This window comes from Anomaloglossus baeobatrachus, chromosome 6, assembly GCF_048569485.1.
Source record: "Anomaloglossus baeobatrachus isolate aAnoBae1 chromosome 6, aAnoBae1.hap1, whole genome shotgun sequence".
In the NCBI taxonomy this organism is placed as follows: Eukaryota; Metazoa; Chordata; class Amphibia; order Anura; family Aromobatidae; genus Anomaloglossus; species Anomaloglossus baeobatrachus.
In genome coordinates this window covers 216,634,204-216,658,370 of record NC_134358.1, presented here as the reverse complement: position 1 = coordinate 216,658,370, position 24,167 = coordinate 216,634,204, and the positions used below count along the sequence as shown (strand labels likewise).

Genomic DNA, 24,167 nt, shown 5'->3' with positions numbered 1-24,167 from the left:
TAAAATGAATTTTTATACTTACTTGTCTCCAGCCCTGCTGTCACTTGCTTCCAATCCCCGCTCATTATACTCAATGAATATGCACTCAACGGAGGACCTGGAAGCAGCAGCACCATAGACATCAGTGCCAGGGACAGCATCGCTGGGGACAGGTGAGTATCCAAGGAACTCTGATATCCTGACGACACCTACGCTACCGCGGGTGTAGCGACAGTGACTTCACGGGTTCTTCAAAGTTCATTGGGAACTCCGATGAACCCATGACGTTCCTGCCGCGACACCCACAGTAGCGCGGGTGTCATCAGGATGTCATCTGAGTTTTGTGAACTCTGATTAACCTGTGACATCACTGCCGCGCCCGCACACATACTGCTGACCTGAATAACCTGAGCTCACCTTATGAGATGAAGGTCATCAAACAGAAGCATCCACAGCAGTGTGTGTGTGTGTGTGTGTGTGTGTGTTTGTGTGTGTGTGTTTGTGTGTGTGTGTGTGTGTTTGTGTGTGTGTTTGTGTGTGTGTGTGTGTGTTTGTGTGTGTGTTTGTGTTTGTGTGTGTGTGTGTGTGTGTGTGTGTGTTTGTGTGTGTGTTTGTGTGTGTGTGTTTGTGTGTGTGTGTTTGTGTGTGTGTGTTTGTGTGTGTTTGTGTGTGTGTGTTTGTGTGTGTGTGTTTGTGTGTGTGTGTTTGTGTGTGTGTGTTTGTGTGTGTGTGTGTACTCTCACAACCAATGAGGAATGTTCGGTTCTCCATTGAGTGTGACAGCAGTATAGGATTGAGGTGACCGCCCCCAATTGGCTTTCGGCAGACCAGGATTAGGGCTTTGATAGAGAAATAAATTGGAAAAGAGGGTGTCTTTTGTCTTTATTTATTGAATGATTTTCTCTTTTATGTCTTTCCAGGTTTGCTTTTGGGGAATGTCGTGGGACCTCACCATAGATTACGGTAGAACTGTTTTTTATTTATAAAAATCAAATAAATTGGTGAATGAGGTCTGAGTCGAAGGTTTTTTGTTCAAATAAAGTTTGTTATTCTCCTTTCATCTACTGGATTAGTAGTAGGGGTGTATGCTGGAGCTGGCATCAACCCCACAAATATTACCTAATTGATGTGCCACTTCTCGGGCGTCTGTGGGCTGCTATTGTTAGGCTGGAAAGGGCCAAATAACCATGGCCCTTTCCACCCTAAGAATATCATCCCCCAGTTGTCTGCTGTACCATGGCTGTTTTTTTAGTAAAAATGGAGGGGACCACACGTAATTTTATTTAATCTAAAAATGTAAAAAGCGTGGGATCCCCTCTATTTTTCATAACCAGCCAAGGTACTGCAAAGAGCTGAGGATTTCAGCCTACAGCTGCTGCTGTTCCTGTGCTGGACATGAAAGTTGGGGGGACCCCACTTTTTTTTTTAAATTAAAAAATAAAAATGGTGTAAAAATGCTGGTCAAGCTAACTATCTCTAGAACACTATTCTATAAGCTCTATTTATCTTCCTATATCTTTAATTTTTCAGGCTTTCCACATTAAACAAACAAAAAAAAACCAAAAAAAAAAACCAAAACATTCATTTCAGTATCTTACTTTTTTTTTTACTGGTACCACATGGACAACCATACTGGTACGTGTGGCTTGCACCTGTTTAAACACGGACATCTGAAAGGGGCCTTATAGATACCCATCTACTGTATGTACTATTATTTTGAGTTGCTGCAAATTATGATGTTCTCCTCAGCGGCTAAAAATACGTCTCAAAATTTCTAAGGAGTATTGTTACCCCTCTGTAAAATATGTAGTGTCACCTCTACCAGAGCCTGTCCTATGGAACAGCGGTGGCAACAGCTTCAGACGCTCAGCAAAAAGCAACTTACGTCCCTTTAAATTAAAAAAAAAACAAAAACGTTTCGCCCCATATGACCGGAATCAGGCGGTGTGAGCCTCATGGAGTTATGTTGCCACCAAAGGAGGGAAACACGGTGAAACAGGACTGGGGCCTAATAAATGGGGGGTGTGAGAGAGGATCAGGGGTCTGCTAAAGACAGAAAATAAATTGTCAGCGAGATCTGATCAGTTTACTGTGGGTCTACATGTGAGGACTGAGATGTTTTGGAAACTACCTACAACACTGTGACCGCAGCCCGACCGGCAGTGACTGCTCACTAATGTCACACCGAGCTTTATCATTATAGAAATGAACATTCAGCCCAAACTTCTAGAACAGTTTTATTAAAATAAGTATATCAATTTAAAAAAAAAAAAAAAAAAAAAGAAGGAGAAATATATTTATACAGTTTTATTTTTATAGAGAACATTTATTCCATGCTGTACATGGGAACGGGTAACACACAAAATACAGATATAAATTACAGTGAATAAACCAATCCTCACAGACGGGTACAGAGGGGAGCGGACCCTGCCCTCAGGGGCTTACAGTCTACAGGGGAATGGGGAGGAGACAGAAGGTCGGGGATACAAATATATAACACTGATAGACTGGTACAGAGGGGAGCGGACCCTGCTCTCGGGGGGGGGTTACAGTCTACAGGGTAATTAGGGAGGGGGAGACAGTAGGTCGGGGATACAAATATACACTGTAACAATCAACTTTACAAATCAATACGTAGAATAAAGCCATATTGGACATTGGCAACAATGAAAGAAAAAAAATCTTTTGTATCGGAGTCCCGTGCGTTTTAGGTGTAAAAATTGTATTTCTCCATTTACCATAAAAATGCTCTTGTTGAATACATTGGAGGACACAGGAGGTGTGATGTGCATTAGACCACACTGTTCTCTCAGTCTCTAAGGTGGGATGACGGGGGCAATTACACCCAGATGCCAGTAGTCACAAACTGTGTTAGAAAAACAAAGGGAGAAGATTAGTAGCACACCTCCCACAAAGTGCAACACGGCCCCCTGCCCAGCACGAGCCCCCCCACGTGCAGCCTCCCTCCCCCTGCAAGCTCGGCCCCCACGTGCAGCCTCTTTCCCCCTGCAAGCTCCCCCCCCAACGTGCAGCCTCTTTCCCCCTGCAAGCTCCCCCCAACGTTCAGCCTCTTCCCCCCTGAGAGCTCCCCCCCCCCAACGTGCAGCCTCTTCCCCCCTGAGAGGCTCCCCCCCCCCAACGTGCAGCCTCTTCCCCCCTCCCCAACGTGCAGCCTCTTTCCCCCCTGCATCCTCCCCCCCCCCAACGTGCAGCCTCTCTCCCCCTGCAAGCTCCCCCCCACCCAACGTGCAGCCTCTCTCCCTGCGAGCCCCACCCAACACACACACACACACACGGCCCCCCCCCCACACACACACACGGCCCACACACACACACGGCCCACACACACACACGGCCCACACACACACACGGCCCACACACACACACGGCCCACACACACACACGGCCCACACACACACACACACGGCCCACACACACACACACACGGCCCACACACACACACACACGGCCCACACACACACACACACGGCCCCACACACACACACACACACGGCCCACACACACACACACACACACACACGGCCCACACACACACACACACACGGCCCACACACACACACACACACACGGCCCACACACACACACACACACACACACGGCCCACACACACACACACACACACGGCCCACACACACACACACACGGCCCACACACACACACGGCCCACACACACACACGGCCACACACACACACGGCCCACACACACACACACACACACACACGGCCCACACACACACACACACACACACACACACGGCCCACACACACACACACACGGCCCACACACACACACACACGGCCCACACACACACACACACGGCCCACACACACACACACACGGCCCACACACACACACACACGGCCCACACACACACACACACGGCCCACACACACACACACACGGCCCACACACACACGGCCCACACACACACGGCCCACACACACACACACACACGGCCCACACACACACGGCCCACACACACACGGCCCACACACACACGGCCCACACACACACGGCCCACACACACACGGCCCACACACACACGGCCCACACACACACGGCCCACACACACACGGCCCACACACACACGGCCCACACACACACACACACACACACACACACACACACACGGCCCACACACACACACACACACCACACACACACACGGCCCACACACACACACACACACACGGCCCACACACACACACACACGGCCCACACACACACACACACACACGGCCCACACACACACACGGCCCACACACACACACGGCCCACACACACACACGGCCCACACACACACACGGCCCACACACACGGCCCACACACACACACACGGCCCACACACACACACACGGCCCACACACACACACGGCCCACACACACACACGGCCCACACACACACACGGCCCACACACACACACGGCCCACACACACGGCCCGCCCACACACACACGGCCCGCCCACACACACACGGCCCGCCCACACACACACGGCCCACACACACACACACGGCCCACACACACACACACACACGGCCCCCCCACACACACACACACGGCCCCCACACACACACACACACGGCCCCCACACACACACACACGGCCCCCACACACACACACACACACACACGGCCCCCACACACACACACACACGGCCCCCACACACACACGGCCCCCACACACACACGGCCCCCACACACACACGGCCCCCACACACACACGGCCCCCACACACACACACACACACACGGCCCCCACACACACACACACACACACACACACGGCCCCCACACACACACACACACGGCCCCCCCACACACACACACACACACACACACACACACACGGCCCCCACACACACACACACACACACACACGGCCCCCACACACACACACACACACGGCCCCCACACACACACACACACACACGGCCCCCACACACACACACACACACACGGCCCCCACACACACACACACACACGGCCCACACACACACACGGCCCCCACACACACACACACCACACACACACGGCCCCCACACACACCACACGGCCCCCACACACACACACGGCCCCCACACACACACACACGGCCCCCACACACACACACGGCCCCCACACACACACACACACGGCCCCCACACACACACACACACGGCCCCACACACACACACACACACGGCCCCCACACACACACACACGACACGGCCCCCACACACACACACACACACGGCCCCCACACACACACACACACACACGGCCCCCACACACACACACACACACACGGCCCCCACACACACACACACACGGCCCCCACACACACACACACACACGGCCCCCACACACACACACACACGGCCCCCACACACACACACACACACACGGCCCCCCACACACACACACACACACACACGGCCCCCACACACACACACACACACACACACGGCCCCCACACACACACACGGCCCCCACACACACACACGGCCCCCACCCACACACACACGGCCCCACCCACACACACACGGCCCCACACACACACACACGGCCCCACCCACACACACACGGCCCCACACACACACACACGGCCCCACACACACACACCACGGCCCCACACACCACACACACGGCCCCACACACACACACACACGGCCCCACACACACACACACGGCCCCACACACACCACACGGCCCCACACACACACGGCCCCACACACACACGGCCCCCACACACACACGGCCCCACACACACACGGCCCCCACACACACACACGGCCCCACACACACACACGGCCCCACACACACACACGGCCCCACACACACACACGGCCCCACACACACACACGGCCCCACACACACACACACGGCCCCACACACACACACACGGCCCCACACACACACACGGCCCCACACACACACACGGCCCCACACACACACACGGCCCCACACACACACACGGCCCCACACACAACACACGGCCCCCCTTTGCCCCCACCAAACGTGCAGCGTCACCCCCACGCCCAGTGCATCCCCAAGCACGAGCCGACGACCGCACGTCGGGGGGTCTCGCAGGGAGAGAGAGAGGCCGCACGTCGGGGGGTCTCGCAGGGAGAGAGAGAGGCCGCACGTCGGGGGGTCTCGCAGGGAGAGAGAGAGCCCCCACGTCGGGGGGTCTCGCAGGGAGAGAGAGAGCCCCCCACGTCGGGGGGTCTCGCAGGGAGAGAGAGAGCCCCCACGTCGGGGGGTCTCGCAGGGAGAGAGAGAGCCCCCACGTCGGGGGGTCTCGCAGGGAGAGAGAGAGCCCCCACGTCGGGGGGTCTCGCAGGGAGAGAGAGAGCCCCCACGTCGGGGGGTCTCGCAGGGAGAGAGAGAGCCCCCACGTCGGGGGGTCTCGCAGGGAGAGAGCGAGCCCCCACGTCGGGGGGTCTCGCAGGGAGAGAGAGAGCCCCCACGTCGGGGGGTCTCGCAGGGAGAGAGCGAGCCCCCACGTCGGGGGGTCTCGCAGGGAGAGAGCGAGCCCCCACGTCGGGGGGTCTCGCAGGGAGAGAGCGAGCCCCCACGTCGGGGGGTCTCGCAGGGAGAGAGCGAGCCCCCACGTCGGGGGGTCTCGCAGGGAGAGAGCGAGCCCCCACGTCGGGGGGTCTCGCAGGGAGAGAGCGAGCCCCCACGTCGGGGGGTCTCGCAGGGAGAGAGCGAGCCCCCACGTCGGGGGGTCTCGCAGGGAGAGAGCGAGCCCCCACGTCGGGGGGTCTCGCAGGGAGAGAGCGAGCCCCCACGTCGGGGGGTCTCGCAGGGAGAGAGCGAGCCCCCACGTCGGGGGGTCTCGCAGGGAGAGAGCGAGCCCCCACGTCGGGGGGTCTCGCAGGGAGAGAGCGAGCCCCCACGTCGGGGGGTCTCGCAGGGAGAGAGCGAGCCCCCACGTCGGGGGGTCTCGCAGGGAGAGAGCGAGCCCCCACGTCGGGGGGTCTCGCAGGGAGAGAGCGAGCCCCCACGTCGGGGGGTCTCGCAGGGAGAGAGCGAGCCCCCACGTCGGGGGGTCTCGCAGGGAGAGAGCGAGCCCCCACGTCGGGGGGTCTCGCAGGGAGAGAGCGAGCCCCCACGTCGGGGGGTCTCGCAGGGAGAGAGCGAGCCCCCACGTCGGGGGGTCTCGCAGGGAGAGAGCGAGCCCCCACGTCGGGGGGTCTCGCAGGGAGAGAGCGAGCCCCCACAACACGCACCACTGCCCCGCGAGAGCCCCCACAACACGCACCACTGCCCCGCGAGAGCCCCCACAACACGCACCACTGCCCCGCGAGAGCCCCCCACAACACGCACCACTGCCCCGCGAGAGCCCCCACAACACGCACCACTGCCCCGCGAGAGCCCCCACAACACGCACCACTGCCCCGCGAGAGCCCCCACAACACGCACCACTGCCCCGCGAGAGCCCCCACAACACGCACCACTGCCCCGCGAGAGCCCCCACAACACGCACCACTGCCCCGCGAGAGCCCCCACAACACGCACCACTGCCCCGCGAGAGCCCCCACAACACGCACCACTGCCCCGCGAGAGCCCCCACAACACGCACCACTGCCCCGCGAGAGCCCCCACAACACGCACCACTGCCCCGCGAGAGCCCCCACAACACGCACCACTGCCCCGCGAGAGCCCCCACAACACGCACCACTGCCCCGCGAGAGCCCCCACAACACGCACCACTGCCCCGCGAGAGCCCCCACAACACGCACCACTGCCCCGCGAGAGCCCCCACAACACGCACCACTGCCCCGCGAGAGCCCCCACAACACGCACCACTGCCCCGCGAGAGCCCCCACAACACGCACCACTGCCCCGCGAGAGCCCCCACAACACGCACCACTGCCCCGCGAGAGCCCCCACAACACGCACCACTGCCCCGCGAGAGCCCCCACAACACGCACCACTGCCCCGCGAGAGCCCCCACAACACGCACCACTGCCCCGCGAGAGCCCCCACAACACGCACCACTGCCCCGCGAGAGCCCCCACAACACGCACCACTGCCCCGCGAGAGCCCCCACAACACGCACCACTGCCCCGCGAGAGCCCCCACAACACGCACCACTGCCCCGCGAGAGCCCCCACAACACGCACCACTGCCCCGCGAGAGCCCCCACAACACGCACCACTGCCCCGCGAGAGCCCCCACAACACGCACCACTGCCCCGCGAGAGCCCCCACAACACGCACCACTGCCCCGCGAGAGCCCCCACAACACGCACCACTGCCCCGCGAGAGCCCCCACAACACGCACCACTGCCCCGCGAGAGCCCCCACAACACGCACCACTGCCCCGCGAGAGCCCCCACAACACGCACCACTGCCCCGCGAGAGCCCCCACAACACGCACCACTGCCCCGCGAGAGCCCCCACAACACGCACCACTGCCCCGCGAGAGCCCCCACAACACGCACCACTGCCCCGCGAGAGCCCCCACAACACGCACCACTGCCCCGCGAGAGCCCCCACAACACGCACCACTGCCCCGCGAGAGCCCCCACAACACGCACCACTGCCCCGCGAGAGCCCCCACAACACGCACCACTGCCCCGCGAGAGCCCCCACAACACGCACCACTGCCCCGCGAGAGCCCCCACAACACGCACCACTGCCCCGCGAGAGCCCCCACAACACGCACCACTGCCCCGCGAGAGCCCCCACAACACGCACCACTGCCCCGCGAGAGCCCCCACAACACGCACCACTGCCCCGCGAGAGCCCCCACAACACGCACCACTGCCCCGCGAGAGCCCCCACAACACGCACCACTGCCCCGCGAGAGCCCCCACAACACGCACCACTGCCCCGCGAGAGCCCCCACAACACGCACCACTGCCCCGCGAGAGCCCCCACAACACGCACCACTGCCCCGCGAGAGCCCCCACAACACGCACCACTGCCCCGCGAGAGCCCCCACAACACGCACCACTGCCCCGCGAGAGCCCCCACAACACGCACCACTGCCCCGCGAGAGCCCCCACAACACGCACCACTGCCCCGCGAGAGCCCCCACAACACGCACCACTGCCCCGCGAGAGCCCCCACAACACGCACCACTGCCCCGCGAGAGCCCCCACAACACGCACCACTGCCCCGCGAGAGCCCCCACAACACGCACCACTGCCCCGCGAGAGCCCCCACAACACGCACCACTGCCCCGCGAGAGCCCCCACAACACGCACCACTGCCCCGCGAGAGCCCCCACAACACGCACCACTGCCCCGCGAGAGCCCCCATAACACGCACCACTGCCCCGCGAGAGCGCACAACAACACGCACCAATGCCCCGCGAGAGCGCACAACAACACGCACCAATGCCCCGCGAGAGCGCACAACAACAAGCACCACTGCCCCGCGAGAGCCCACAACAACACGCACCACTGCCCAGCGAGAACCCCCCACACGTGCAGCGTCGCCCTCCGCGAGCCCCCCCCCCCCTTAAACATGCAGCGTCACCCCCTGGCCACTGCGATTCCCCCAAACATGCAGCGTCACCCCCTGGCCACTGCGAGCCCCCCAAACCCCCAAACGTGCAGCGTCACCCCCTGGCCACTGCGAGCCCCCCAAACGTGCAGCGTCAACCCCTGGCCACTGCGAGCCCCCCAAACATGCAGCGTCACCCCCTGGCCACTGCGAGCCCCCCAAACGTGCAGCGTCACCCCCTGGCCACTGCGAGCCCCGCAAACGTGCAACGTCGCCGCCCGGCCAGTGCGAGCCCCCCCAAGCGTGCAGCGTCGCCCCCTGCCCAGTGCCAGCCCCCCCAAACGTGCAGCGTCGTCCCCTGCCAGCCCCCCAAACGTGCAGCGTCGCCCCCTGCCCAGTGCCAGCCCCCCCAAACGTGAAGCGTCGCCCCCTGCCCAGTGCCAGCCCCCCCCCCCCCCCCCCTCCCAAACGTGAAGCGTCGCCCCCTGGCCACTGCGAGCCCCCCAAACATGCAGCGTCACCCCCTGGCCACTGCGAGCCCCGCAAACATGCAGCGTAACCCCCTGGCCAGTGCGAGCCCCCCCAAACGTACAGCATCATTCCCCCGGCCAGTGCGAGCCCCCCCAAACGTGCAGCGTCGACCCCCGGCCAGTGCGAGCCCCCCCAAACGTGCAGCGTCGACCCCCGGCCAGTGCGAGCCCCCCCAAACGTACAGCGTCATCCCCCCGGGCAGTGCGAGCACCCCCAAACGTACAGCGTCATCCCCCCCGGCCAGTGCGAGCCCCCCAAACATGCAGCGTAACCCCCCCGGCCAGTGCGAGCCCCGCAAACATGCAGCGTAACCCCCTGGCCAGTGCGAGCCCCCCAAACATGCAGCGTAACCCCCTGGCCAGTGCGAGCCCCCCAAACATGCAGCGTAACCCCCTGGCCAGTGCGAGCCCCCCAAACATGCAGCGTAACCCCCTGGCCAGTGCGAGCCCCCCAAACATGCAGCGTAACCCCCTGGCCAGTGCGAGCCCCCCAAACATGCAGCGTAACCCCCTGGCCAGTGCGAGCCCCCCAAACATGCAGCGTAACCCCCTGGCCAGTGCGAGCCCCCCAAACATGCAGCGTAACCCCTTGGCCAGTGCGAGCCCCCCAAACATGTGTCGCCCCCTGCAAGCCCCCCAAACGTACAGCGTCATCTCCCCGGCCAGTGCGAGCCCCCCCAAACGTACAGCATCATCCCCCCGGCCAGTGCGAGCCTCCCCAAACGTGCAGCATCATCCCCCCGGCCAGTGCGAGCCTCCCCAAACGTACAGCATCATCCCCCCGGTCAGTGCGAGCCTCCCCAAACGTGCAGCGTCGCCCCCCGGCCAGTGCCATCCCCCCCAAACGTGCAGCGTCGCACCCCGGCCAGTGCAAGCCCCCCCAAACGTACAGTATCATCCCCTGCTCCGTGTAACCCCCCATAACACACTTACCTTATTGAAGCCTGAGACATACACGAGCTGCAGCCCCCAACACAGACAGGAGACACTGCTCTGTGCCCCCAACATCCAGGCTGAGACCCCAGAGCTATAACTAATGAGGAAACGCTGAATCTTCCCCACCTCAGGGTCAGGATCCTCCGCTCTGCACTGAGAAGCCCGAGCACTGCCGCTTCCCGCCCACAGATCTGCACGGCACTGAGAAAGCCCCGCCCCTTCCGGTGACATCATGATTTCATGAAATCACTCCTCCCACCTCAAAAAATCAACTCCGATCTAGCCTCTACCGTCCTCCTATACTGTTTACGACAGTATACGATACTGGTTCATGCAGGAGCTGTGAAAAGTGGCAGATAGACATGGCGCGGCTGGTGGCAGTGTGCAGAGACGGCGAGGAGGAATTCCCTTTCGATACCAGGCAGATCCCGCTGTACATCGACGACACGCTGACGGTGAGTGTCCGCAGCGCACTCTAAGATTCTCTTGTACTTTACTAGCAAGGCAAAGGTTAATGAAGGGGCGGGGGACGGGCAGCAGTTCCCACAAGTCGCTCGCCTAGCGCCTGGGCCTGTGCGGCGGCGGCTGAGCCTGATCAGCGCTTGTGGCCGCCGTCCTGCCGCTGCGGCACTGCCGTGCGATTATTATAGGCGGGCTGTGGCCCCTTCCTGCTTATGGGGCCCCTGCATTCTGACGATGATGTTTTGCAGCAAGTTCACTTTTCTCCTGATGGATCGGCATTAATCTCTGGTTACACCCAGTAGAGCAGACGGCAGCGCTCATTCTGCACTGTGTACTGCGCCACTCCCTCTGTGGGTGCCATCACCTGATCGCCATGACAGCTGATCCAGCCCAATCGTTACAGGAGTTGTCCAGTGGAGACTTGTTATCTCTAGATCTGTAGCATCTGGAATCGGTGGTCGCTGGGCAGGAGCCCTGAGATCTGCGTCCTGCCTCTATAGCCGGCTTGGCACGCTGTGCGGCACTCCGCAATGATGTGATCAGGCCGGCTAATCAAGATGTGACAGCTGGGGTGCAGCCCTCATGTTACTGATCCCGAGTCCCACAGAAAGCTTACAGATTGGTGCGGGTTCATCGGTCAGACCCCCACCGATCGGCACAAGGGTCCCTTTTACAAAAAGCCTCCACTATTTTCAATTTCTAAGAGCCAGCAGGAAGAGAGCGCAGTGCCATGGAGCGCCGCCGCACGCTAACGTGTCATTCTAATGTGGATAGGGCTATGTGCGCACACTGCAGTTTATTTGGAACAACAAAATTGCACCTTTTGGCAGAAAACGCAATACAAAAATGCATGGGTTTTTGCCGCAGGTTTTTTTTTTTTTTTTTGTGGCTTGAAGGGCCCAAAAAACGCTGGTCAAACACAGAGTTGACATGGTGCATTTTTTTTTTTTTTTTTTGTCACACAAAAAAAAGCAACGTGCGCACCTCAAATCTGATGGGTCAGTTTTTCCTGGGAGAAGGAAAACACAAACTGGCCACAAACTGTACTAAAAAATGCAGCATGCGCATGAGGCCTAAACGTTCGCATGATGCAAATCCCCTTGTGTAGACCCCAACCAATCTGTCATCACTTCACTGGGCAACGCATTAAATTACGACAACTGTCAAATGATCATTTGTGTAGAGGGGAAAAAACAGACTTGAAAATGCCAAATACCGTAATGGTTATCGATCCCTTTTTTTTTTTTTTTTTTTTCTTTAAAAAAACCTTTTGCTCCAAAGCGCCAGTGATGAAAGGCCTTTTTAAAAAATGAGATTAAAGATCATATGTCTATCAAAGAAAATTAAACACAAATGAGAAAAAAAAAGTTAGAATTTTTCTGGATGAGACTTAGATATGTTTTTTTTTTTTTTTTTATGAAATATGATCATGTTAAAGGGAACCAACCACCAAGATTTTCATATATAAACAAAAGCCACTGCTATACCGGCGCTGTCATACTGATTCTATACATGCCTTTAAGGCCATGTGCCCACGGGACGCTCGTACCTGCGGATATATCGCAGGTACGGCCGCATGTTTTTCCGCAGCTGCCCGCCGGCATCCGCAGCTATTTTTAGCTGCGAGTTTCCAGCGGAATAGCTGCGGGAAACATGCGGAGTTTCACGCGATTTTACCTGCGGACGTCCCGGCCTCTATCTCCATAGCGGAGGGCCGGCATCTCCGCAAGTAAATCCGCATGAATAATTGACATGTAGTTAGGTGCGGCTGAGGGATCTCTGCAGGAGATTCCGCAGCCGCACTTTCCGCAGCGTGGACACACACTCCCCATGTCCCATAGGATAACATGGGGAGTGCCTGTACATGCTAAAACCTGCGGATTTATCTGGAAAATCCAGAAAAATCCGCAGGTTTTCCGCGGCAAACTCCGCAGCAAAAAGCTTCCGTGGGCACATAGCCTTAGTTGTGATATCGGATGTATAGTTTCTGAAATCTAGAGGGATGGATGAAGGACGGGGTTGGGAATAACTAGCAATCCCACCCACCTGTTATATATTCCCTTGCACCTCTCAAGTCAGTGCAGTTTCTCAAACTTTACTTGCCTGTATTTCAGAAAGTATACATCCAATATGACAACTAAAGGTCAGGGCTGTGGAGTCGGAGTCGTGGAGTCGGAGTCGGAGCTCATTTTGGTGGAGTCGGAGTCGGAGTCGGTATAAAATGCACCGACTCCGACTCCTAAAATATATAATAAATTGGGGACAGGAGTGCAATGCAGAATGTGCTGAATATTTTACTAAATAACAACATTTAGTATAATGCTTATATTTAAGTGAAAAATTTATTGTAGTACAATGTGAACATCAGACATTTAATTGTTTTTATGATACAATAATCAAGATATTTGGATAGAACATAAAATATTTATTGGAATACAACTTTAGAACACAAAAAAACTAATAAATTGTAAATATGTAATATATATAATATATATATATATATATATACAGTGTATATACACACACACAAGATATATATGTAATCTACTGTATATTACATAGTGTATTACATATTTACAATTTATTACAGTTTTTTGTGTTCTAAAGTTGTATTCCAATAAATATATTTTATGTTCTATCCAAATATCTTGATTATTGTATCATAAAAATTATTAAATGTCTGATGTTCACATACACATATTCATGTACTACAATAAATTTTTCACCTAACTATAAGCAATATATGTAGGAGTCGGAGTCGGAGTCGGAGTCGGAGTCGGAGTCGGAGTCGGAGTCGGAGTCGGAGTCGGAGTCGGAGTCGGAGTCGGAGTCGGAGTCGGAGTCGGTGCAAGAGAATTTGAGGAGTCGGAGTCGGAGTCGAAGGTTTGGCTTACCGACTCCACAGCCCTGCTAAAGGTATGTATAGAATCAGCCTGATAGTGCCAGTTTAGCATTGGGTTTAGTTTATATCCTGTTTTAATTTAAATCCTGATGGTTGGTCCTCTTTAACCCGGCCTCATTCAAAGTTCTATTTAAAGAAAAATATAATCTGTATTTACTTGCTTTAAAATGGGAAATGGTTAAAATTTGTAACATACATGCATTTAAGAGTGGTATTATATGTACACATTCCTCAACGTTGAAGTTACAATATCAAGAAGTAAAATTCATGGAATTATGGGTATCAAGGGATCGATCATCAAGATCCACTGCTGGCAGCTTCCTTTGATGATATGCTCAATAGGAGACAGATATTTTGCAGCCCATGTTGGCATTTGAGCAGCCTGCATGGCCTAAACCGTAGCAAGAGCAACATGCAGCCTGGCATCATGTTGGAACGTAGCTTCTGGGACACTTGAGAAATGGCTGCTCCACTGGATCCATGACCAAGTCAATGTAACACAGTGCTTTTAGTGTACCTATAATGGAGACTAGAGGGGTCCGACTACCGTACATTATGCTATCCCACACCACAATCCTGGAGAGGGACTGGTGTAACGTTCTCCTGTGAAGGCTTCTTCATGCCGTTGCTCATGTGGTCTCAAGACCAGTCTTCAGCTATCATTGTCAAAAACAATGGCAGGTCTCATTGCTGAAGAGGATAGACCTCCATTGCAGTATTGCTCTGCACCATGATGGCCTTTGAGATTGGTGGTGTGAGGTCAGTGATAGCCCAATGTCATACAAACACCTTCGTATTGTTTGTGTAGACACAGACACCTTAGGCGCCTTAAACTGGAGAGGCCTATCATTTTTAGGCTGCCCCCCCCAGCTTCAAAATATCAGCCAGCAGCCGCGCGGAATTGCCGCATCCATTAGATGCAACAGTCCCAGGACCTTACCCGGCTCATCCCGAATTCTCTGGTGCGGTGGCATTCAGGGTAATAAGGAGTTAAGTTAACCATGGCAGGCGTCTGAGACCCCCCCTCCCCCCAAAAAAAAAATGATCTGTAACTGAAAGTAGATAAAAACATAAACCCAAAAAATTCTTTGTGGAATAAAAGGCAAAAAACACCCTCTTTCACCACTTTAATAACCCTCAAACACCCTTCCAGGTTTGATGTAATCTACAGAGGTCCCACGACGCTTCCAGCTCTGCTACATCAGTAGCTAACAGTTAGCGGCCATAGAGCATGACCGGAGCAACTGGAGTGAGTCGCGTTATTAGTGGTGACGTCACTCAGGTTACCCGCGGCCACAGGTGGGGTTCTCCACCTGTGACAGCAAGTTGTCCGAGTGACTGAAGTGAGCCGGTGATCAGCGGGACGTCACTCAGGTGATTTGCGGTCACAGGTGAGTCCTTAATCTGTGACCGCAAATCAGGCCGTGACACAGAGACATGCGATGAGAATGAACTCGGGTGAACCACTGATGTCACAGCTGCGGGCCCCGCAGTAGCCTGTGTCGCGGTACTGACCTCAGAGGTTCACCCGAGTTCATTCTCATCGTGCGGCTTTTTCTTGGTCTGCTGTCAGTGGCGATCATGCTATCTATCCTGCCAGTGCCATCTATCAAATCCTATCCTTTTATATTTTATTTCTCCTTTAAAAACGCACTGTCCAAAATGCAGTGAAAACACATGCGTTTTTACCGCGGTTTTTTTGTCAAACGCAGTGTTTACATTTGTCAAGAGTTTGCCAGAGGGTGAATTTTTGTTGTCAAACCAGAACGCAGCGTGCGGACATAGCCTTAGGGTCTGTGAGCACTGGGTAGATGAGTTTGTTAAGCAAAATCTGCACCCTCTGGCAAAATTCCGCACGGCAAAAAAACGCACCCAAAATCAGCATGCGGTTTTAGTGCTGATTTTCTGTGATTTTTTTTTGTTCCTGCGGTTTTTAATAATTTATTAATGGCTAAAGTGCATGTACCTGCGGAAAAGTGACATGCTGCTTCTTTTTACTGCAGAAATTCTGCAGCAAAACCTGTAGGAAAAAAAACGCAGTGTGCGCACACCATTTTAGATTTCTCAGATTTTGCTGGGGAAGGACTGCATGAACATTATGAACAAAAAATGCACCTTTTCTGCGGCAAAGTCTCGGCAAAAAAACGCAGTGTGCGCACAGGACCTTATTGTGGTGGAAAATTCCTCAAACAACTATTAATAATCTCATTGATAACATGCCAAGACTTGTAAGCGCATGTATTTGTGCCTCTCTCTACACTGGATAAATTGAGATGTTTTGAAAACTTGTTTCCAATGTGATCTCCAGAATGTCATGACGTTCCCTTCCTTCTGTTGCAATTTCAGTATTGAGGAGCGTGGGATAACAGACTAGTGGTGGAAAACTGATTTTTACTGTACTTGCGTGTTATACTGCATTATATGTATTCACTTGGCTGTCTGTCGCGCTTAGGTCATCATGATGACCTTTTTAAAGGGAATCTGTCACCAAGATTTTGCCCCCCCCCCCCCTCCATCTGATGTGGGGTTGCAGATCCTGATTCCAGCGATGTCACTTCCTTGGATGCTTGCTATCAATTTCTCCCCTGCAGATCTACCAACTCTCTAATTGCTGAAGTCTATATAACCCTGTCCACAACACTGATTGACCGCTTTCTGCCTATGCACAGGGTATACAGCAATGTGACGAGGACGGGTTATACAGAGCGTATGAAGACTGCATGGCAGCAGGTTTGGCAGTGACAAGCTCCTGCTGATCACACATTGATTTTATCAAAACTGCAGCAAGGAGCCCAGTCTGTGGCACATCACTGTAATCTGGGTCTCTGCACCTTCATTATGCTGCTTTTATATTAATTGGCAAAACTCTGGAGACAGATTCCCTTTAATTGCAGATAATTAAAATTAAATGCTCCATTAAATGTAATCTGTTAACATAATTTAACCTCAATCTATTTATACCTGCATGTAGCACCTTCAAAGACCAGTCCAGCAATAGCTCTACAAGGGCAGACTGTATGGATAGTTTGGGGGTGACGTTCTGCTGACAGATTCCCTTTAAGCCATGAGACGTCTCTGGACAGGTTAATGTCTACAAAGCCACATACGTATGCTATTATTGGCAGGAATAGTGAATACTGGTGATGGCTTTTCTGTCAGATACCTTTCCTTTAGGCCTCATTTAGACATGCGTAAATCTCATTTGTGGACTTCACAAATGAACAATGTGCACATTAAGACTTTAACACTGGAAAAAGGCCCATTTTTTACTTAACACCAAATCCATGAATTGCGTACAAACCATTTTAACAAAAATTGTCATCATAAACGGCAACTAATACCACAAGACATAAAAGAAAATGACTTGGAAAAACAAACAAACCACAAATCATGAGTCTGGGCCATGGTACATGTGCCGCCCCCCACGTCAGCAGTCGGGCTGCTCGAATCCGGATCTGCAGTGGCTCGAGGGGTCTCCGGACCCTGGGGTCACGCGGACACTCAAATAAAAAGGGGCATATATGTACGGGGATTGCTGTAGATACTTCGTGACACCACCCACGGTGTGTGGTAAGATGTAGTACCACCGCTGCTGTTGGGGAGCACCCGGGGGAGATGGAATGCCAGCTGGATGTTGACCCCTCCGTGGGTAGGGGTGGATGCCCCAGGGCTCAGTGTCCAGAACACGGGGGAATGATGTAGGCCGGAGGTGGCGCACCGGGCCGGACCGGGGAATGTTGGTGTACTCACTGTTGAATAATTGCACACGAGTCTGTTGGTAAACCAAGGGGTCAGTGGCCGGCTGCTGCGTTCGGGTGTACTCTGGTCCCACACCCGGCTAGTGTACCGATGTCCCTTCCTCCAGCACTCTGTAACTTTCTCAATTCTGGACAACCCCATATGGAACGGGGAAGTCCGCTCCTGGTATGTTCTGGTTGGGAGATGTGCCTGTGAAAACTGACCCTTGGGATCTCAGTGGGTGTTTGCGGATACCCTATCCCCCGCGGTGGGCTGCCGTTTCTCTCTATCTGGGCTACCACTTCTGGAACAACGTCTGGAACCTTGCTCCCGGCCTGGTTAATTAGAGAAGGGGCTTGCAAACGTCTTCTAACTAGGATCCAGGTACCCCGCCTGTGCACAGTTTCCGGACTGGATCTTTGCTGTCAGTACCGGCGGGCTCCAACCCTGTCCCGGTCGACTTTGGATCTCTCGCGACCGAACTCCCGTCGCCTTTGGACACGGTCCACTGCTTGCCACCTAGCCAGTAGACCAGGGCCACTACCCTGGCTACCCTGCACTAGGTTCAGCCTTGCACTAGCACTGTCACTTGGACTTTAACTTCAGACAACACTGAACTGCGCTAATCTTAGGCTTAGCCTGACTTCAACTGCCTTGAACTGACTGGTTCTCTCCCCCGGATCCACAAGACCCCTAGGTGGGCGCTCCCAATCTGCCTGGTCCTGCCCACTGGTGTGTCCTTTCTACCCTGAGGGGGTTGGCTAGGATTTTGTGGCAGATGATACCTAGTGTGGGATGGTGTTATGTCGGGTGAATTGTTCTTCTGGGACCACCTGGCGGCGCCAGGGCATCACAGTACACACCTATGCACATGCCCTTATACTTCACATACCTTCATATGCTCAAGCATCAGGCCGCATGAAGCTAATGCCTGCTACTGGCTCAGGACTACCATGCTCCATCTAACTGACCATCTGCTTTCTCATCTCTGCTATCACAGTAGCACAACATAAGATCAGTAAGTAATACTGAAGGAGCCGAGGAGTTGGTGCTATCTGAGTATAAAGCGGAACTCAAGCCGTTACCGCAGAGTGCAAGGGTAAGCTGGCACCGGAGAGGAGAGCACATGGGATCTTTATCAAAAGAATAAAGCCATCCAGGGATGGAGCGGAGATGATGAAAGCAGCAACTCTGTGGGTCACAGGACTCCTATCCAGCAGGTATTAAACTCGGGTGAAGAAAGTGTGACTCTGGGAGCAGGTTACAAGCTACGTGTCAAGGAAGCCAAAGGTGAATCAATGCAGGCATGGAGATTTCAGCCTAAACCTTCACGGAAAACTAGCAGATGTATTAATTTTCTCTATTAAAGTTGTCCACACAATTTTTGTAAAATCCAATACAATTGTTTTTAATGCTTGGTGAGCTTATTAAAGTTCTGTGACATGTATTTTAAATTTTTGGTAACCCCCTTTTTTTTTTTTTATCTCTTAATTCCAGATGGTGATGGAGTTTTCGGACAGCATGTTGACGCTTGACAAACAGCAAATGGACCCCTTGCAGCTGAAAAAATTTACACAGGTACTGAGCTCTCTAGATATTTCCTATTTATCTATTTCTATGGGTTATTTTGCAGATAATGTAAAAAAAAAAATATGGTATGTCTAATCCGCCACAGCACAGATGGCTCCATGATTGAGCACTATGTAGCGTTAATTAACTGCCTCTGTCTTCTCCGCTGGTCACAGGCTCAGATCCCAGGGTCCTGCTAGATTGCAGGTGCTTGATTATGAAATACATCTCTATTCGTGATACATTCTTTCTGTGTGAAGCTACTGATAAGACTTTTGCTCATCATTATAAAAACTTCCATTGTTTGTACATCTGTTCACTCATCCTTGGTAACCCCTTCATGACTATACAGCTTAGAATCATATTATAGGTCTGTGCAATTGCTATATAGACACATAGATAATTATGCAACTACATCTACATTTTGATTATTTACATACAGATATTCTTATTACGTTTGAACAAACAAGCTGTAGCTCAGGCCACCTCCACATGTAAATGTAGCAGAGCTCACAAAGCTAACCCCTCCCCCACCACAGCTTTCTGTGTACATTGTACAGTGATAGCTGCTAATCACTGCTGAGGGCTTGGCTGGTCTAGTAGGCATAGGAGACCTAGTGTAGGCAGTGATCTGTCTGATAAAATACTCATTCCATTGAAACTGCACACAGCCTAATAAGTGACACATCCTTGAAATCAATGTCTCAGCCCCTATCTCCTGTTACCCTTAGATTACATAGCAAAACCCTGCTGACAAATTCCCTTTAGGTGTTTTCTCAATTTGTCAGTCAATTGTCCTTTCTTCAATCTAGACTTTCATGATGCTTTTATATAAATTAAGCACCCATGGTATATCCAGTATTAGATCAGAAAGACAGGGTGGACAGCAGTGTGAGCAGCCTCTTCTTACCTCAATACTGCTGGTATCTCCAGTATTAGATCAGAAAGGGTGGACAGCAGTATAAGCAGCCTATTACCTCAGCACCTCTGGTTTCTCCAGTATTGCACCAGAATATCCATTGGGAGCTAATCTTTTCTTATTGCACATCCTCACTGGTACCTGTCCTATTACCAGTATCACTTTTATATAAATTGTGTATATTTTTTGTTGTTGTCAAAGGTCAGAGATAATTTATGATTTTTTTTTTTTTTCAGCGCCATAACATGCTGAAGGAACAAGATTTGAGTATTGCCATGATGGTCACCTCTCGAGAAGTCTTCAATACCCTTTCCCAGTTGGTTCCATGTGTTGGCTGTCGGAGAAGTGTGGAGCGTCTATTCACACAACTTGTTGAGTCTGGTAATCCAGCTTTGGATCCATTGTCAGTTGGAGCTAAGGGCATACTTACTCTTTCCCGCAGTTGCATGATTGATGCATCAAAGCTGTACACATTATTTTATCTTTGTGGGTAAGTTGCTTTGTTGCTCTTTTTATAACTGCTGTTATATTATTGAGGTTGTCTAGTTTAGAAACCCATTTTTATATACCTTTTCTTGGACAGAATTCAAAGTTGAAGAGGTTCTCAGAACAGATAGAAAACATAACAATTGTCATAAATACTTATGTTTTAATTAGCAAATCACATTTATTTCTTTGTCGCTCCATTGGGAGACCCAGACAATTGGGTGTATAGCTTCTGCCTCCGGAGGCCACACAAAGTATTACACTTTAAAAAGTGTAACCCCTCCCCTCTGCCTATACACCCTCCCGTGGACCACGGGCTCCTCAGTTTTATGCTTTGTGTGGAAGGAGGCACACATCCACTCATGCATTCTCATACTTAGTTATGTCGGTTGGAAGAAAAGAGGGCCCCCACGGGGCCCCCGGCATGTTCCCTTCTCACCCCACTATGTCGGCGGTGTTGTTAAGGTTGAGGTACCCATTGCGGGTATGGAGGCTGGAGCCACATGCCGTCTCCTTCACCATCCCTTATGCGGCTCTGGGAGAAGTGGAATCCAGAGCGGTCATCCATTTGCTGGGACCGTGCTCCATCCGCAGCCCCTGGTGGAACCTGCCGGACCGGAGCCTCTTCAACCTCAGGGACCGGGCCTTGCAACTTAAAGGTACTCTGTGTCCCCATGGGGGACTGTGCAGCGCACCTTCTTCCCGGAAGCCGCGGTAGTTGTGAAATTGAGAAGGCCGGTGGACTTCCGCGCCGACCGTGCCTGCTTGTCGGGCGCGGCCTCCAATTTAGTCCCCGGCTTCACCGCGGCCTAGTCGCGAAAATCCCGCCCCCGGGCCTGCCTGTCAGGGGTAAGGGCGGGATTACCGACATGACGTCGGATGTGAGGGCTGGAGCATCCTGCATGTCTTCCTCCCCCCTCACTAACCACTGTGGGGACCCCAGATTCCCGCTCTTTGCTGGCGCCGCCCTCGGCCCCACTCCTCCCCTGAGAGCTCCGGCGGCCATTTTCTGGCATTCTGCCCGGTGGATGCTTCTCAGCGAAGCAGCTCTGCAGCTCCGGGGGATCCACGACAGGGAATCTGGAGGACACACTCCGCTCGTTAGCGGTCGGTAAGCCACACCGGTCACCCGGTGTAGGGTGCCGGAATAGATATATATATATATATATATATATATATCTGTTCGGTCGGGCTGTATACCCTTTTCCCATATACTTTCAGTGGTCACTCTCCTAGGAGACAACAGCATGTCGTCCACAAGGAGCAAAGCTACTGAGGCACAGGTTTTTTTCGCGGCCTGTACTTCTTGTGGGGCTATGTTACCTGCGGGTTCCACCTACCCTCACTGTGAGCAATGCTCGACTCCTGCCTCGCTTGCTCAGCCGGAGCCTCAGGCACTGGTGGGCCCCTCGGCTCATGTAGACCCCCTCCCCCTGCTCCCCCTGAGCAGGCTGCAGGGACAGAGTCACCGGTGTTGGCCTCTTTTGCTGAGAAACTCTCTCAGTCACTTTCCCAATCCATTGCACTGTCTATGGACAAATGGTCTTCTAAACTCCTTGAGGCATTGCAGTCCAGACCGGACCTTCCACAGGCCCCGGCCCCTGTTAGCTTGTCTCCTCCAGGCCCCTCTCGGTCCGCGCCGCAGCGCGCTCCCAGGTTGGCCCCTAGGTCTCAGGCGGAGGACTCCTGCCCGGACCGCAGTCCCAGACCGGCTAAGCGGTCTCGCTTGGGACTCTTCCCCGACTTCCTCACGCTGCTCGGGATCCCAGCTTGAGGACTCTCAGGAAGACGAGGCGGACGTGGGAGCTCAGGGCTCTGACCCTGACTTCGCCCTTAACCTTGATACACCTGAGGGGGACGCCTTAGTAAATGATCTTTTCTTTGTCGCTCCATTGGGAGACCCAGACAATTGGGTGTATAGCTTCTGCCTCCGGAGGCCACACAAAGTATTACACTTTAAAAAGTGTAACCCCTCCCCTCTGCCTATACACCCTCCCGTGGATCACGGGCTCCTCAGTTTTATGCTTTGTGTGGAAGGAGGCACACATCCACTCATGCATTCTCATATTAGTTATGTCGGTTGGAAGAAAAGAGGGTCCCCACGGGGCCCCCGGCATGTTCCCTTCTCACCCCACTACGTCGGCGGTGTTGTTAAGGTTGAAGTACCCATTGCGGGTACAGAGGCTGGAGCCACATGCCGTCTCCTTCACCATCCCTTAGCGGCTCTGGGAGAAGTGGGATCCTAAGCGGTCATCCATTTACTGGGACCGTGCTCCCTCCGCAGCCCCTGTGGGAACCTGCCGGACCGGAGCCTCTTCAACCTCAGGGACCGGGCCTTGCAACTTAAAGGTACTCTGTGTCCCCATAGGGGACTGTGCAGGGAGCGCACCTTCTTCCCGGAAGCCGCGGCAGCTGCTGAATTGAGAAGGCCGGTGGACTTCCGCGCCGACCGTGCCTGCTTGTGCGGCCTGTACCTCTTGTGGGGCTATGTTACCTGCGGGTTCCACCTACCCTCACTGTGAGCAATGCTCGACCCCTGTTTCGCTTGCTCAGCCGGAGCCTCGGACACTAGTGGGCCCCTCGGCTCATGTAGACCCCCCTGCTCCCCCTGTCCAGGTGGCAGGGACAGAGTTCGCTTCTTTTGCTGAGAAACTCTGAGTCACTTTCACAATCCATGGCTCAGTCTATGGACAAATGGTCTTCCAAGCTGCTAGAAACTTTGCAGTCCAGACCGGTCCTTTCACAGGCCCCGGCCCCTGTTGGCTCGTTGCCGCCAGGCCCCTCTCGGTCCGCGCCGCAGCGCGCTCCCAGGTTGGCCCCTAGGTCTCAGGCGGAGGACTCCTGCCCGGACCACAGTCCTAGACCGGCTAAGCGGGCTCGCTGGGAATCTTCCCCGACTTCTTCACGCTGCTCGGGTTCCCAGCTTGAGGACTCTCTGGAGGACGAGGCGGACGTCGCAGCTCAGGGCTCTGACCCTGACGTCGCCCTTAACTTGATACACCTGAAGGGGACGCCTTAGTAAATGATCTTATCTCGTCCATCAACCAGGTGTTGGATCTCTCTCCCCCGCCTCCTCCTGTAGAGGAGTCGGCGTCTCAGCAGGAGAAACACCAAAACGTACACGCAATGCGTTTTTCGATCACTCTAACTTTAGAGACGCTGTCCAGAAGCCCAGAGCAGTCAC

At 54.3% G+C, this 24,167-nt stretch overlaps 1 protein-coding gene and 1 long non-coding RNA gene across 3 annotated transcripts in view; one reads left to right on the top strand and one right to left on the bottom strand.

The window, feature by feature from the left end:
- Positions 1-2,271: 2,271 nt before the first annotated feature.
- On the bottom strand, positions 2,272-11,872 carry LOC142243095 (uncharacterized). The gene is made up of 2 exons (XR_012724299.1): positions 10,905-11,872; positions 2,272-2,845 (listed from the first exon to the last, which is right to left on the bottom strand). It is a non-coding gene; the product is annotated as an uncharacterized LOC142243095 (long non-coding RNA).
- Positions 11,161-24,167, top strand: part of GGNBP2 (gametogenetin binding protein 2) — a 136,286-nt gene continuing 123,279 nt past the window's right edge. Inside the window, exons 1-3 of one of the 2 annotated variants that reach the window (XM_075314680.1) lie at positions 11,161-11,362; positions 19,507-19,587; positions 20,734-20,987. In XM_075314680.1, coding sequence (XP_075170795.1) covers positions 11,270-11,362; positions 19,507-19,587; positions 20,734-20,987 — 428 coding nt within the window. In that variant the 5' untranslated portion in view covers positions 11,161-11,269. The remainder of the gene's footprint in view (positions 11,363-19,506; positions 19,588-20,733; positions 20,988-24,167) is intronic. The other variant, XM_075314679.1, reaches the window with a different exon arrangement.